General features: G+C 42.3%; 1 protein-coding gene across 1 annotated transcript in view; it reads left to right on the forward strand.

Moving 5' to 3' along the window:
• Positions 1-251: 251 nt before the first annotated feature.
• Positions 252-13799, forward strand: part of ext1b (exostosin glycosyltransferase 1b) — an 83967-nt gene continuing 70419 nt past the window's right edge. The window contains exon 1 of the mRNA XM_058377878.1: positions 252-2038. Within this exon, the coding sequence (XP_058233861.1) occupies positions 1092-2038 (947 nt within the window). The 5' untranslated portion in view covers positions 252-1091. The remainder of the gene's footprint in view (positions 2039-13799) is intronic.

The following is a 13799-nucleotide window of genomic DNA, read 5'->3' on the forward strand; positions in this document are numbered from 1 at the left end:
TTAGCATTTTATTCCTTAGTGCTTTTTCCTCTATATTTTTTTTTGTTATTTCTAGTGTTTTGTTGAGAGTAGGCTTGGCACAAGCATTGCTCTAAATCTAGTACTAGACTCGTTACGCACTTTACGTACCGCGTCTATTACTCTCTAAGTGCACTCCGGTAATGAATGGGTGCGCTGGAAGCCCCGCCTTTTCCGGTGGTCACACGGTCCAATGAGAGCGCACAATGCCGCGCAATGGGACGTAACGTAATCCGCCGTCGTGTCGGGATTGGAATGTAAGAGAGTAACAATCGGAACAACTGAGCAAATGGTGATTAGGAAGGAAGACGGGACTGAATAACTCGGTTCATGTGATTTCCTGGACGATCCGCCAGCGATACGAGACGCACAAACTGCTCTAGCTGTTTTATAATCATCCTCCTCCTCCTCATCATCCTCATCATCACCATCTCTCTGCCTCGGTCCTGCGGTCCACATGAAAGGATTTACTTCTTGCGCGTGACGCTCGGACGGACGCTCGGAAAGGAATAAGAGTATAATGCAGGGATTCGTGAGGTTAGTGTGGTTAGGATGAAGTGACCTCCACCTTTCGTAGAGTCTGTGAAGGAATTAATGGAGTTGAAGTGAGCGGAGGTGTGAGGAGAGCTGGAGTAACACAACGCGATTTAATCCTCTGTCGGTGTGTTAGTGGACTTCACATCATCATCATCATCATCAGTCGATGATCGGATTAAAAGTAGCCCTGCGAATGGAAGTTCAAAGATAACGAGTGTGAGATTTTAATGGGAGAAGTAAATCCGTGAGTAATACACACCAGGTTTGTTTTTACAGCCCAGTCAGATATGGGGCGCTTTGAAATGCTCCAACTAGACAGCCGAGGGAGAGTGAGGGAATAGCCGGTAAAGTCGCCCACATGCGCTGGAACAGCGGCTCGGCACGGGATCGGTATCCGAAGCAGAGGGAAGCTCAGGCGGCTCGGGAATCCTGGCAGGCTGGAAGATGGCGGAGCGGCGTGGCAGTAGCCGGAGGCGGTGAGAGCCAAACTTCGAGATTTGTTCGCAGACGTTCGCAGGGCCCGGCTCTCAGGACCCATGCAGGCCAAAAAGCGCTACCTGGTTTCGCTGCTCACCGGCGCCTTCCTGCTCCTGCTCTTTTACTTGGCGGGTGTCCCGGTGTCCACGGGCGGAAAGAGCCGGCATGAGCGCAGCCGCCACGGCCACCGGCGCTCCGAGCAGCCGTGGCCACACTTCTCCGACCCCTTAAACTCCTTCAGTCCGTGGGACCAAACCGACACGGAGGAGTTCAATATCCACACGTCTCCCAGGCAGAAGCGGGAGGTGCACGCCAGCGTGTATAAGGGCAAGCGCTGCCGCATGGACTCGTGCTTCGACTTCTCGCTATGTCGCCCGAACGGCTTCAAGGTGTACGTGTACCCGCAGCAGAAAGGCGAGAAGATCTCCGAGAGCTACCAGAACATTTTGGCTACTATCGAGACCTCCCGCTTTTACACATCCGACCCGAGCCAGGCGTGTATCTTCGTGCTGAGTTTGGACACGTTAGACCGGGACCAGCTCTCCCCGCATTACGTGCACAACCTGCGCGCAAAGGTGCAGAGCCTGCCGCTGTGGAACGACGGCAGGAACCACCTGATCTTCAACTTGTACTCGGGCACCTGGCCGGACTACACGGAGGACCTGGGTTTTGACATCGGCCAGGCCATGTTAGCCAAGGCCAGCATCAGCACAGAGACCTTTCGGCCACGCTTTGACGTGTCCATCCCACTTTTCCCCAAGGAGCATCCAAAAACTGGTGGTGAGAGGGGATACCTCAAGTACAACACTATCCCACCCTTTAGGAAGTATATGCTTGTGTTCAAGGGCAAGCGCTATCTCACTGGGATTGGCTCGGACACAAGGAACGCTTTGTATCATGTTCATAATGCAGAAGATGTGGTTCTGCTGACCACATGCAAACATGGGAAAGACTGGCAGAAGCACAAGGATGCACGCTGTGATCGGGACAACGCAGAGTATGACAAGTAAGTTTTGGAATTTTAGTTGTAGTCAGACTGCAGGAGTCATTTAGCAGATTCTCAACATTTCCTTTTTTTCAGAGGCCCTTTTCCATCACTTGAAAATGCAAAGTATTTAGCCCAGGCCCTGAGGGGCCCCTCTACCTATGACCTGTTCGTCATTTTGAATGTCTGTTAGTAATAGATCAAGGCATTTGGAATTCCTTCCCAAAGGTTTTTCGATAGTTTTAGTTGTATCACAAGTTTCAGATCCATCAGAAAAAAAACATCTACTGTTTATCAGATGATTGAAAGAATCCCTTTTATCACAAGTCCAGTCCAAAGCTTATTGAATAAACATCCATTAGCAAGTGAATGCACTGCTACATTACACATTATGTCTTGTTAAACATCTCAACCCCAGCACTATTTGAAACGGTAATTCTGGCATCTATAAAACCCTGAGCTTTCCCACAAAATGGAATTCACTTTTAGTGGCTATTGACACTGTGGGAAATAGTGCTTGAATACCAGACTAGATGCTTTAAGGACCCTCAGTCTGTTACTTATTCGAAAGTGTTCAGGCTAAATCACTAGGACCTCTTTCTCCCTGCTTTTCACTCTTTCCAGTGAAGGAATTTCTCCTCTCATATTTCACTCTCGTCTCCTGGCTCATGATGCAGCAACTTAAGTCGGATATGCTTGGGCATGTTTCATTCACGATCTTATGGAGGGAGAACTCATATTTACAGTATTTTAGACTCATTTGCTTAATACAGTTTACCAGAACTTGTGTCTGTGTGTGTGTGTCTGTGTGTGTGTGTGTCTGTGTGTGTGTGTGTCTGTGTGTGTCTGTGTGTGTGTCTGTGTGTGTCTGTGTGTGTGTGTGTGTGTGTCTGTGTGTGTGTGTGTGTGTCTGTGTGTGTGTGTGTCTGTGTGTGTGTGTGTCTGTGTGTGTGTGTGTGTGTGTGTGTCTGTGTGTGTGTGTGTCTGTGTGTGTGTGTGTCTGTGTGTGTGTGTCTGTGTGTGTGTGTGTGTGTCTGTGTGTGTGTGTGTCTGTGTGTGTGTGTGTCTGTGTGTGTGTGTCTGTGTGTGTGTGTGTCTGTGTGTGTGTGTGTCTGTGTGTGTGTCTGTGTGTGTCTGTGTGTGTGTCTGTGTGTGTGTCTGTGTGTGTCTCTGTGTGTGTGTGTGTCTCTGTGTGTGTGTGTGTGTCTGTGTGTGTGTGTGTGTGTGTATTGCATGAAGCTTTCATAACTGTCAAGCAAATTGTATCTCTTCTAGTAAAAATTTACTGCAGGTTAGGGATGTGTGCATGTGTCACATTAGCAGGTTTACCGTGAAGCAAGGTTGCAGCCTAGTCATCAAAGTTATTGTCTGGAACTCCTGTTTAAGCATGTACACTCCTCTGTGTCTGTGTCTCTGTGTGTGTCTGTGTGTGTGAAGTCCCGTTAACTGCTAACCCAGTCTAGTTTAATGGCCACTGAATTTTGAACATCTTTTAAATCTGTACCGAGTTCGTAGTGCACCTTCATCACCGACTTCATGCTCCCAAGCTCTCACTTCATGTCGAGTGTGTGATCGCACCTGGGCTAGGTTGCTGCTCATCCTCCCACTTGTGCTTAGCCATGGCACTAATGTGCAGGGATATTTTTGGCATCAAACCCTTACCTCCCATGGCACTGCAGAGGTGCAGCTCAGCAGGACACACTGCACTGATGTTAATTGGGGTGTGTGTGTGTGTGTGTGTGTGTGTGTGTGTGTGTGTGTGAACAGCTGTTGGGAACATGAGCAAGCTGATCCAAGCAGAAATGCAGCATCTGATATGGATTTGCATGTTTTTATTGCTACTTTTTTGTGGGTGTCTGGTAAGAAAGACATGGTGGAGTTGCTTAAATTAGTTAATTAAAGCTGAAGCTCATGCTTAGTTGTTTTTTTTTTGCCAGTAAACATCCTTTTCCCCCTTTTATCTAACTTGGCATTCAAATGTAAACCCTCTTGCTATCAGGGAAGCCCTCAGCTGTTAGCTAGGATTGTATGAGATTGGAACCTGGGACATCTTTTCCTGTGTAGAAGACTGACTTCCTCAGTTGGCTTAACTTCAGTGAAAACTATAACATTTTGACCAGTTTTCCTCCAGCATCTCATGTCTAACAGTATGCTGCCCACTGCTACAAATAGCCTCTAGTATTATGAGGTATGTCTTATGTCACATGTGGTTGCAGTGGTGAATTCAGCGTGGTGTTGCTGTTGCTGCTGCTTCAGACTTCAGCCAAGTCCTAAATCACAGCTGACTATTATACAGCTCCTCCAGGATTTCCCACAGGTTTTTTTTTTGTCAGTGTTGCTGCCAAAATGCTTGATTTTTTTATTTTTTTTTTTTTGTTCAGCTTTTGTCAAAAATTTGCAATGCAACTTGCAGAGTCTCTTTCTGTCTCTTTTTTTTTTTTCTGCTTGTATTGGTGAAATTCTGAGAACAGAACTCCTACCACTGAAGACACATGTGTAATTATTTTCAGTGAGAGGTTTATTCGTGTTTGGCGTACGTGAATTGAAGAAGACTTTGGTTAAATGCGTGGTATGATGGCGTATCGGGCCAAATCTGAGCTATCCTGGACTGTTGATTTCTGTCCTCTCAAAACCTGATTGGTCTTTTATGAGAGAATTCCTATCAATCTCAGACTTTCTTCCACTTCCTCAGCCAGACTTTGTAAAACATTATAGCTAGGTACAATTCAGAGCATCCTCTGCCCGGTTCGTTTTGATGTATTGGTGGTCCAGCTGTGTGTCTACCACACATGTAGTAGAAATCTAGCGCTGGAGGCCAAATTCCTTCATTTACCAAGCTGCAATAGGTCTCCAGTGCCATGCATTAGTAAACAATGGAATCATTCAGATCTTTTCAAAGGCTCACACTGGCCACTGCCTGAGCTGGGAAAGCACAGAAATCCTATCCATCTCACTATGATTTGTGGAAGTTGTCAAATTGATCAGATACAGATGGAGGAAATGATTATAAATCCCTCGCCCATGTTGGATACTCAATCTGGCTGCTGGTTCCATCTTTGTCCTGAAACCATTTTCTTAAATTCGACAGCTCATGTTTCCTGGAAAATGAGTCAGCGTGCAGACGTGGACGGATAATATTTGTAGTGCCGAGGTCCAGGAAGAGGAACTCCAAATGCCGTTTAATATTTAACCCTGGTCAGTTTAACCGGAGTCGTTCTCCTCTGTTGGCTCTACAGCGGCGTCTGTGCTTCCGGACATTCAAGGACAACGGTTGAAATAGTAGTGCAGGTTCATCCGCTCCATCACCACCCTGTACCCCAAACACCACTAACACCTAACAGGCACACACAAACCGTACACACGCCTCACACACACTTCACACACATACCCACGCCCTGTTCGTGACTTTTTATAGCGAATTTTAATCATGCTTTGTCATGTCAGCCGCTTTTGACAGGGCGAGTTCAAATTCCTTCAGATCATCGTGTAGCTAGTAAGGGAAAGGGTTTGAGTCTATCACTTGCCCATGGCCATGTTTGATGTTAATTTGCAGGAATTATTTGCAGGAGAGCTCTTTTCTCTCTACTCCCTATTCGACATACTTTACGTTTCAGACCTGCCATCTTTCTCTTGCCCTGTATCCAACACATAGGTGTGTTTTTATTATTCTTTTACAAGCTCATTTTATGCCCACCCTTTAAACATGAATAAAATAAAAGCACTGCACGGTTACTTGTGTTTTTAAGGCAGTGTGGATTATACTGAGATTAACAAGAATGTCGGTGAGAATTTGTGAAGATTCAGTGTGCGAGTCTGGGAGACAGGATTCCCTGCTGCTTCTGTTATTTGTTTTTGCATTGTTATTGCATTAATAAATCCTGTGTGTGTGTGTGTGTGTAAGTAAAATGCTAATGTGGAGCTAATTAGCCCAAATAGTGTTCTGCTTAATTACTGATGGTTGATTATATATTTCTGTGTATAATGCGGTGTGACTGCCTTATCTTAATCAGTGGATCTTTTTAATTGCTTGTCTGTGTGTGAGAGAGAGAGAGAGATCTATGTAGACGTTTAATGGTCCATGTTTTTGATTCTATAGCAATTTTAAATGGCTTCCGTAACAAACTATGTCTAAAAAGATTGTTGCATGCACTTAGATGTTGTGTACCTACAGCCATATTTCGTGTGTGTGTGTGTGTGTGTGTGCGCGTGCACATGCGTGTGTGTTCTTTGTGACATTTCTGCATGTTCTGCCTGTCCTGTTCACCCACACCAAAGGGGATTATAGTATTGACATTCCCCTCTGGCAAAAATAATAAGAACAAAATCCCTAACTTAAAGTGCTCACATGTCTGCGGAAATACGTTTTGCTTCATTTTGCATTTTATTTCCTTAATCCCATCAGATTTATCATGTAACTACATGATACCTGATGTAAATACCGACTTGCAATCAGTTAACGCTAACCAGTAAAATGTTGTGGGTGACATGTCTGCTAAACTGTGATCCTGGCTACTTCATATTTAATATACCACACTGCTGAAGCTGTAAGTGACCAATGGTGTATTTATAATCCGTTTGTCTTACATCACTCCAGCTACTCTGACGCAAGTTACGCTGGTCTTGTTTGTCTTTTTTGTTGTTCTAGTCCTCCGTTTCTCCCTTCTCAAATGATTGCCAAGAAAGCATATATTAAACCTTTAAAATAGGACTGAACAATCGTAATGAACAACTATTTATTTATTTATTATATAATTTTTATTTTCCCCTGTACAAACTGCAGTTGAAAATTTACTGAATTTATTTATTTTTTTATTCAATGAGTGAATGAATTATTTTTTTTTAAATGAGAAACGACTTGTAGAAAATGTAGATATCTGTTTTTGCCTGTCTATCTTTGTGGTGATCTCAATGAGAAGATTTTGAAACTGCATTAAAAGAGTCTTGCAACTAACGTTACCACGATCAGCTCGCATCACGCCAGCGAGTAGGCCGATTTGTCTACGTGTGAACCTTCATGTGCTCTCTAATAAACGTACAGTATATCCTAGCTATGTCAGGTGTACACTGTATACTTTTCACCAAGACAATAAAGTCTGGAAGGATAGCATGTTGCAAGGATTACAATAAAATGGACAATTGACTCTGAGGAAAAAAGCTAAAGTACGCTCTTAGATCAGAGACTCAGTCAAGACTGAACTTGGAATGCAGGTTTCTCCATTTAGGTTGGGCTGCTACCAGATTGGACCTTAACTCTTAACTGCTCAGTTGTATAAAAGAGAAAAATGTACGTCACTCTGGATAAGTGGATCTGCAGTAAATGTAAATTTGACAACTTGAGGTTACAAAAAAATCCCCCTGATGATGTCCAGACCTCTGGATCCTACAGCCATGTCTGTAACTGACTGACTGACTACCAGCAGATCCAATCTCCGTCCACTGTAATCCTTTAGATTAGATTAAGTTTGTTGTCCTGGCCTGTCGTTCACCACCACATATGTGGAATATAAAGTGCTAAAAGTCATTCTGAAGCAAAAGGCAGACAGGCAATTGGCTTTTCCCTTTGAAAAGTCCTTTACAATGCCAGACTGTTGATTGGCTTCCAGTTGAGGACTCTTCTGAGAGGAGAGTTTTCTTGCTGTGTCTTTGAGATCAAAGGACTTGTGAGGACATTTGTGTGGAAATTGTTTGTGCCACGTTACTTGAAAGCCGCGTGTCAAGAGGGAGCACTGGGCTCACCGAAATGCTGTTTCTTAAATACTCGTGTCAAGATGGGGAAAGTGTTTACTGAAGTAAACAGAGATAATAAGGCTTTTAATTATAGAGTCTAGACATGATCCGAGTCGATTCTTGATGTCGATTCTTCATAATCTTTATTTGATTTGATTCACAGAATATTTTAGACTTTAAAAGAAGAAGAATTATGACTTTTAAAAAGCCTATTTTTTTATTTCTGATTCATATATATACAATGCAAAATAATCTGATTTTATTTCTGTATAAATTTAGTTGCTACAAACAGAGGTTGATCTAAACAATAGATAAGGTTCTCCAAAGGATTTCGATTGCATAAACAATGGGTTTGACCCATGGACTTTTTAAATAATAAGCTGAAGCATAATCATAAATAGAGCTCCAAAGTCGGCTAAACCGGCCGATTTTCTGCAGTCGTTTGTGTTGTTTGAAAGCTACAGAAGAGCTATTTTTAACCGTTCTGATGTAGTTATGTGACGGCATAATCTATAATGTATAATGCATCTTGGCTTCTTGTTATTCAGAGTTATCAGACTTCACGGGTTCAGATCTCCAGGACAGAACACGATCACATTGACCAGTTTATTCTCAACATAGTTTAACTCCATGGGTTGTGCACATTGAAACCTTCAGTATCTGGACAGTGCAACTGCATTCAATGCATAATTATTAAAGTTTGTCACAATGTCTCATTCTCATTCAAAAATCTAGCCTTGTTTGGGAAGCATAAATCGTAGCGTTAGTCAAGAAGTAGTGAAGGATAAGAAGGAGACCTCCTATGTACCTCCTAAAAGCCATTTAACACAGAATAATCGTTTCGAGTGGACCTGATGAGTCTTCCCGTGACCTCAAACTTGCATAAGTTTCATCCTCCAGTTGAACTTCTTGTGCAGCTTCAGATTCTTATACCTTGTAAACAGGATCATAGAAGATCTATCTAAACTAAAATGAACCATCTGAACTTAAGCTTTGTCATTGCTGATGTCAAGGAGCTGTACGTGTTCTATTTTTTTTTTCTTAAGAGGTGCTTAGTGTTGGACGGATTTGGGGGATTATGAGGGTTGAGAGAGATAGGACGTAGAAAGTAAACAGCTCTTGTGCTTGCTCTCGGTGAGGTTTTCCTTTGGCTTTGGAATCGAGATTTCGGATACGTACGAGATCCGCATGATTGTACCCCGTCTTTGCGAGGTGTGTGTATGTGTGTTTTTCTCACACTTATTAGATGGCCCTTGACTCCGGCCTGACTCATAGACAGGGGGCTTGGTCTACTTTTGCTCAGGAACAAGACTACACGTCTGACTCATGCTTGGTGTAAACAACCTAAGGGGGTTCTTCTTTTTATTTTGTTTTATTTTTTGGTGTCCATTTCACTACTTCACTAAGATTCCTCTCTATTGCTGTCAGTTCCTGAGCCCTCTGATATTGCGAGCACAATAAAGTCAGTGTAGTGCTAGATTATTTTGGTTCCAAATGAAAGGCTGTTATTGCTCCTCACGCCCAGGTCCGTGTAATTACAGCGAGTTTTTAAAGTATTATTGAGTGAAGAATGTGAGCGGTGAGCGTATATTTGTGTAAGCTGCGGGGGGGGGGGGGGTTGTCTCTGTTAAAAAGAGCGTTTTGTCTAAGTGCTAGCTAACCTAATGGCTTGTGCTATTTTATGACTTGATTTGACTTCCTCTCCAGTGAAATGTCTCTCTCTCTCGCACTCTCTCTCTCTTTTTCTCTCTCTCTCTCGCACTCTCTCTCTCTCTCTTTCTATTCCCCAGGCTCTGAGGGGCTCCTTTGTGCCAAAGTTTGCTCAGATTCTTTTGGAGCCTGTGCCTTGTTGACACCGTGCCCCCCCTTGTTTCTCAATCCCAGCACCCACCTCGTCTTTCAAAGCTCAAAGAGAAGCTATTACGGCCCTTCCCTCCTGCCCGAAATTTCCCACATACCCTTCAGAGCTTCTTTTGCTTATCTCCCCAGCCAGGGACTAAATTCTGATCTCTCTCTACTTTTGAACCCTTGACGGCAATTCCACTGATCCTCATTTAACAGATTCCGCCCCATTTACCGCTTCAGTGTCTGGCTGGTAGAAGGGGATTTTTGGCTGTTTGGCTGGTGGTGGTGATATAGAGGACCCCAGGTAGATATTATTTTAGTTTTTTTCCCCAAATCTTCAGCATTGACCAGCTTTCTCAGAACATGCTGAAGTGGTTGGTGGGAAATACAGAGTGCAGCTGGTGGCAGAAAGGGCTTAAGACTGCCAAACTGGACCTGCTTCCTCTGAGAACAGATGGATGATGGAATGGAATAGCATGTTGGCGGATGAGGGTCTGTCTTTTTCCAACATTAATGCACATAATATGTTAAGATAGGATGTGTTTAGATGATCTGAGAACTTCGCAAATTCTGGAACTGGGTCAAGATTTGTTTTTAAGATCATAGTAGGGATGAACATCCCTTTAGGTTAGGGTTGTATTTGTCTTGCCTCCCAACTTTTTTTTTTTTTCCTGTCTCAAATAAGAGTTACTGTGACTGTTTATTGGCGTTAACTACTGCTAAATAAGAATAGACTTCCATACATTTGTGAAAAGTTTCTCAGAATTCCGAGGTGTACCAGGGCATTGTCAAGAACCGGCTGTGTTTCATCTGTGCAAGTTGATAATGATTCCTTCATACCGAGCATGAGGTCGTATGAGTTTCATTCTAATGGTCACATGACTCTTGTTTCCGAATTAGCCGATTTAACATTAAACAACCTAGCACACCTTTAAGCTACTATTTTAGGTCTTTGGGTATCTAGCCTAAGAGAATTTCTTTTTTTTTTTTCTTTTTTTTTTTTACTGACTTGTGAAACCTTGTGATTGATGTTGACCTTTTGCTCTAATTTTATGGTTCGAGCGAAGATCAGTTTTAAGCACAGATAAGTTTTACAGCCGGGATTTTAGCATCTCGGCACAAACGGGGAGATGTACAGCGAGATCTGAAGTTGCTCAGTACCAGGTTTGTTTTTCTCACTCACAAAATTAGAGTTCCCCAAGATTCCCCCAGGAGTTTGAGTTGTTTTGTGATTGCTGCAGATAAAAATGCCTGATTTTTGCAGCTTCCTTTTTCAGCATTTGCGATGCAACATGCATTTATTTATTTTTTTTCTCCCCCAGAAATCTGCTTGAATTTGGCTGAATCACAAGCCCAGGATTCTACTTTTAAACTCCTAGCAGTGAAGACTCGTATGTAATGACTGTCTATGAGAGCTGTACTCATGGTCCACACGCGTGAATGGAAGAGGGCTTTAGCTGGATATGTGTGATGTCATACGACACGTCTCAGCCCAAAATCTGGGGTCATTTTCGAAAAATTGCAACCTCCTCTGAATATCGCTCTTGGCTTGATTTGGTGTTCATTTCTGCAATTTTGTCTTAAGATTCTGTCTTTGATTTTCTATCAGTTTCAGCCCACTGTTTCTCTGTTCTGTTAGAGATTCAGTGTTTCATCTGCTCCCACATTTTCTATGTGATTGAGGTCTGATGAGTTCTTTCTTTCTTTCTTGCTTGTTTGCTTGCTTTCTGTCTGTCTGTCCTTTCTTCTCTTTCCACACATCTGTCTGTCCTTTCTTGCTTTCTGTTTGTCTGTCTGTCCTTTCTTCTCTTTCCTCACATCTGTCCTTTCTTTCTTTCTTTCTTTCTTTCTTTCTTTCTTGCTTTCCTCCCTCTCTCCTTTCCAGGTCAGTCTTAATGCCTGTGTTTCATCAAGGTAATCAGACCATGTGGTCTGTGCATGTGGGAATGTCAGGGTGCGAGTGTTGTGTTCTTCCTGGGTATCATACACACAAAGCAGACTCGTGGTCTGCCTCAGAAATGATGATCCTCTTTTATATTGTGTTACATCTGTGCAGAGGCGTAACCTTGCGCAGTAATGCTGCATTCAAGGGGAAACTTGTAATTTCTCTTACTCTGACTCGAAATTTCATCTTATCTTCTCTACTTCCTTCGTTTTTTTCTGGAGTGACGTCAAATCAACACGATCGCTCGCTCTGTAAACAATATAAAATCCACCTTCTCTACGATTACATCCGTATCAGCTTCCCATCAGACACTTGGTTAATCTATAACACCATGTTAATCACTGAGATGCTAATCATCAATATTAAAGTCATCGCTAACACTAGCTGGCTAACGCTACACGACGTTATCCTATGACTAGCTTGTTGCTCAGCTTTCTGTTGTCTGCCGCTGTTGCTGTGAATCAATTTCAGTCTAAAATATTGTATGAATGTTTAAGGTTCACTAAAGTAGTACAGAAACTTTTAAAATTGCACCTGAAGTAGCTCTTACGTGCTCAGACAGGGCAAAGAGGAGACGTTTCATCGTCTCTTTTCGGGTGTTGAACATTTTGCAACTTTACCTTGATAAGGAGCTGAAGTTATTTCTCTCTTTTTGGATATTTTAATACTTGAGAAATTCAGCTTAATCTTAATCGATTTATTTTCAATATTATTTTATTGCGATTTTATTTTGCCCTGACCTTCTTACCACAGTCCCGGGAGCGAGTTTTTTTGTTTTTTTTTCATCGCTCTCTGTCTCCTAGCCTCTCCACAGGAATCCGCTGCGCTCCAATAGTTCGCTTTCCCGGTGCTTCTTGTTTGGCCGAGTGCTAGAACTACTTTAAATGTAGCCAGTGATGTGGAACCCCGGCAGCAAAGCAGCTGAATTATTCAACAGCTGTGTTTTTATTCATTTATACTTGCAATTTTGTACAGCGTATCCACTCGTACAGTCACTCGTACAGTCAGGCGTACGGATATCACGCTTTGCGGCCTCGGCGTCCGGATTTCAGGCTCAGGTTCGTGCTATTAGGAGTCCGAGTTGACTTGGACTTGTGTTAATGCCTTAAATCTACTGTTTATTTTGATTTTATGAAGATGAGTGTGGAAAAAGCTCTGGATTCTCTAAAGAGCCGTAGATCTTCCATATTAGAGCAAATAAAATGTCCAGCTCTATTTTGTTCTCCCTCATCTCACTATTAGACTCCAAAACATGTCTTTGAGCTCGTTTAATGGTTTACTGACCCTATTAGACGAGTCAGATCTGCAAATGAGAGAGGGTTACTGATCAATTAAGCAAAGGTACACTAATGAATCTGCAAATCCAGCCATCATTGTTACATTAACCTCTTTGTGGTGTTTTTTTTTAAGAACACATTCTTTCAGTTTCTCCTTTATGACTTTTAAACCCTCTGAGCTTCACAAGGTCATTTGTAGCGATCATTTACCTCAGCATACAGAACAATGTCACATTTATTAGCCGTACTGTTTGTTGTGGAAACGCTGCTTGATGAATACAAATTGTTTAGGTCGTCTCGGCCCTGCTTTTTAGCTCGTCGTGAGCGTGTCCCAGGGTTGAACAAATCATAAATTCATTAGCTAGTCCAGCAAATCAGAGCTACAGTGTGCTTGCCCCTATAACAGTCCCTTGTTTTGGTTGCCTGGAAACATGCACTGAAAAACCCTTTGCTGATTCAGAAAATATGGCAAGAACAAATCTGTTTATTATTATTATTATTATTATTATTATTATTTAACCATTTCGAAGTGTAGCGTATGTGTTACTTATTGGGTTAAATTTTCTATTATTTTGCTTAAAACTAGAAAAAAAGGAGTAAGGTTTAATTGAATACTAATGTGAAAGCGTGGCATTATTATTATTATTATTATTATTATTATTATTATTATTATTATTATAATTATTATTATTAACTCAATATACATACACATTTGCATCTTTGTGCTTCATTTTCAGTCTTCAATCAATCAAGTGTTTTGGTAAAACCTTTCATTCACATTTCTGGCATTTTGGCAGATGCCCTTATCCAGAGCAACTTACATTTTATATCATTTTATACAACTGTGCAATTGGGGGTTAAGGGCCTTGCTCAGGGGCCCAGCAGTGGCAGCTTGATGGACTTGAACAGATTCCATCTCACAACCTTCTGATCAACACCTTAACCACTAAGCCACCACATCCCCCATACCTGGTTATTTATGTATGGT

Source organism: Hemibagrus wyckioides, linkage group LG24 (genome assembly GCF_019097595.1).
Source record: "Hemibagrus wyckioides isolate EC202008001 linkage group LG24, SWU_Hwy_1.0, whole genome shotgun sequence".
NCBI lineage: Eukaryota > Metazoa > Chordata > Actinopteri > Siluriformes > Bagridae > Hemibagrus > Hemibagrus wyckioides.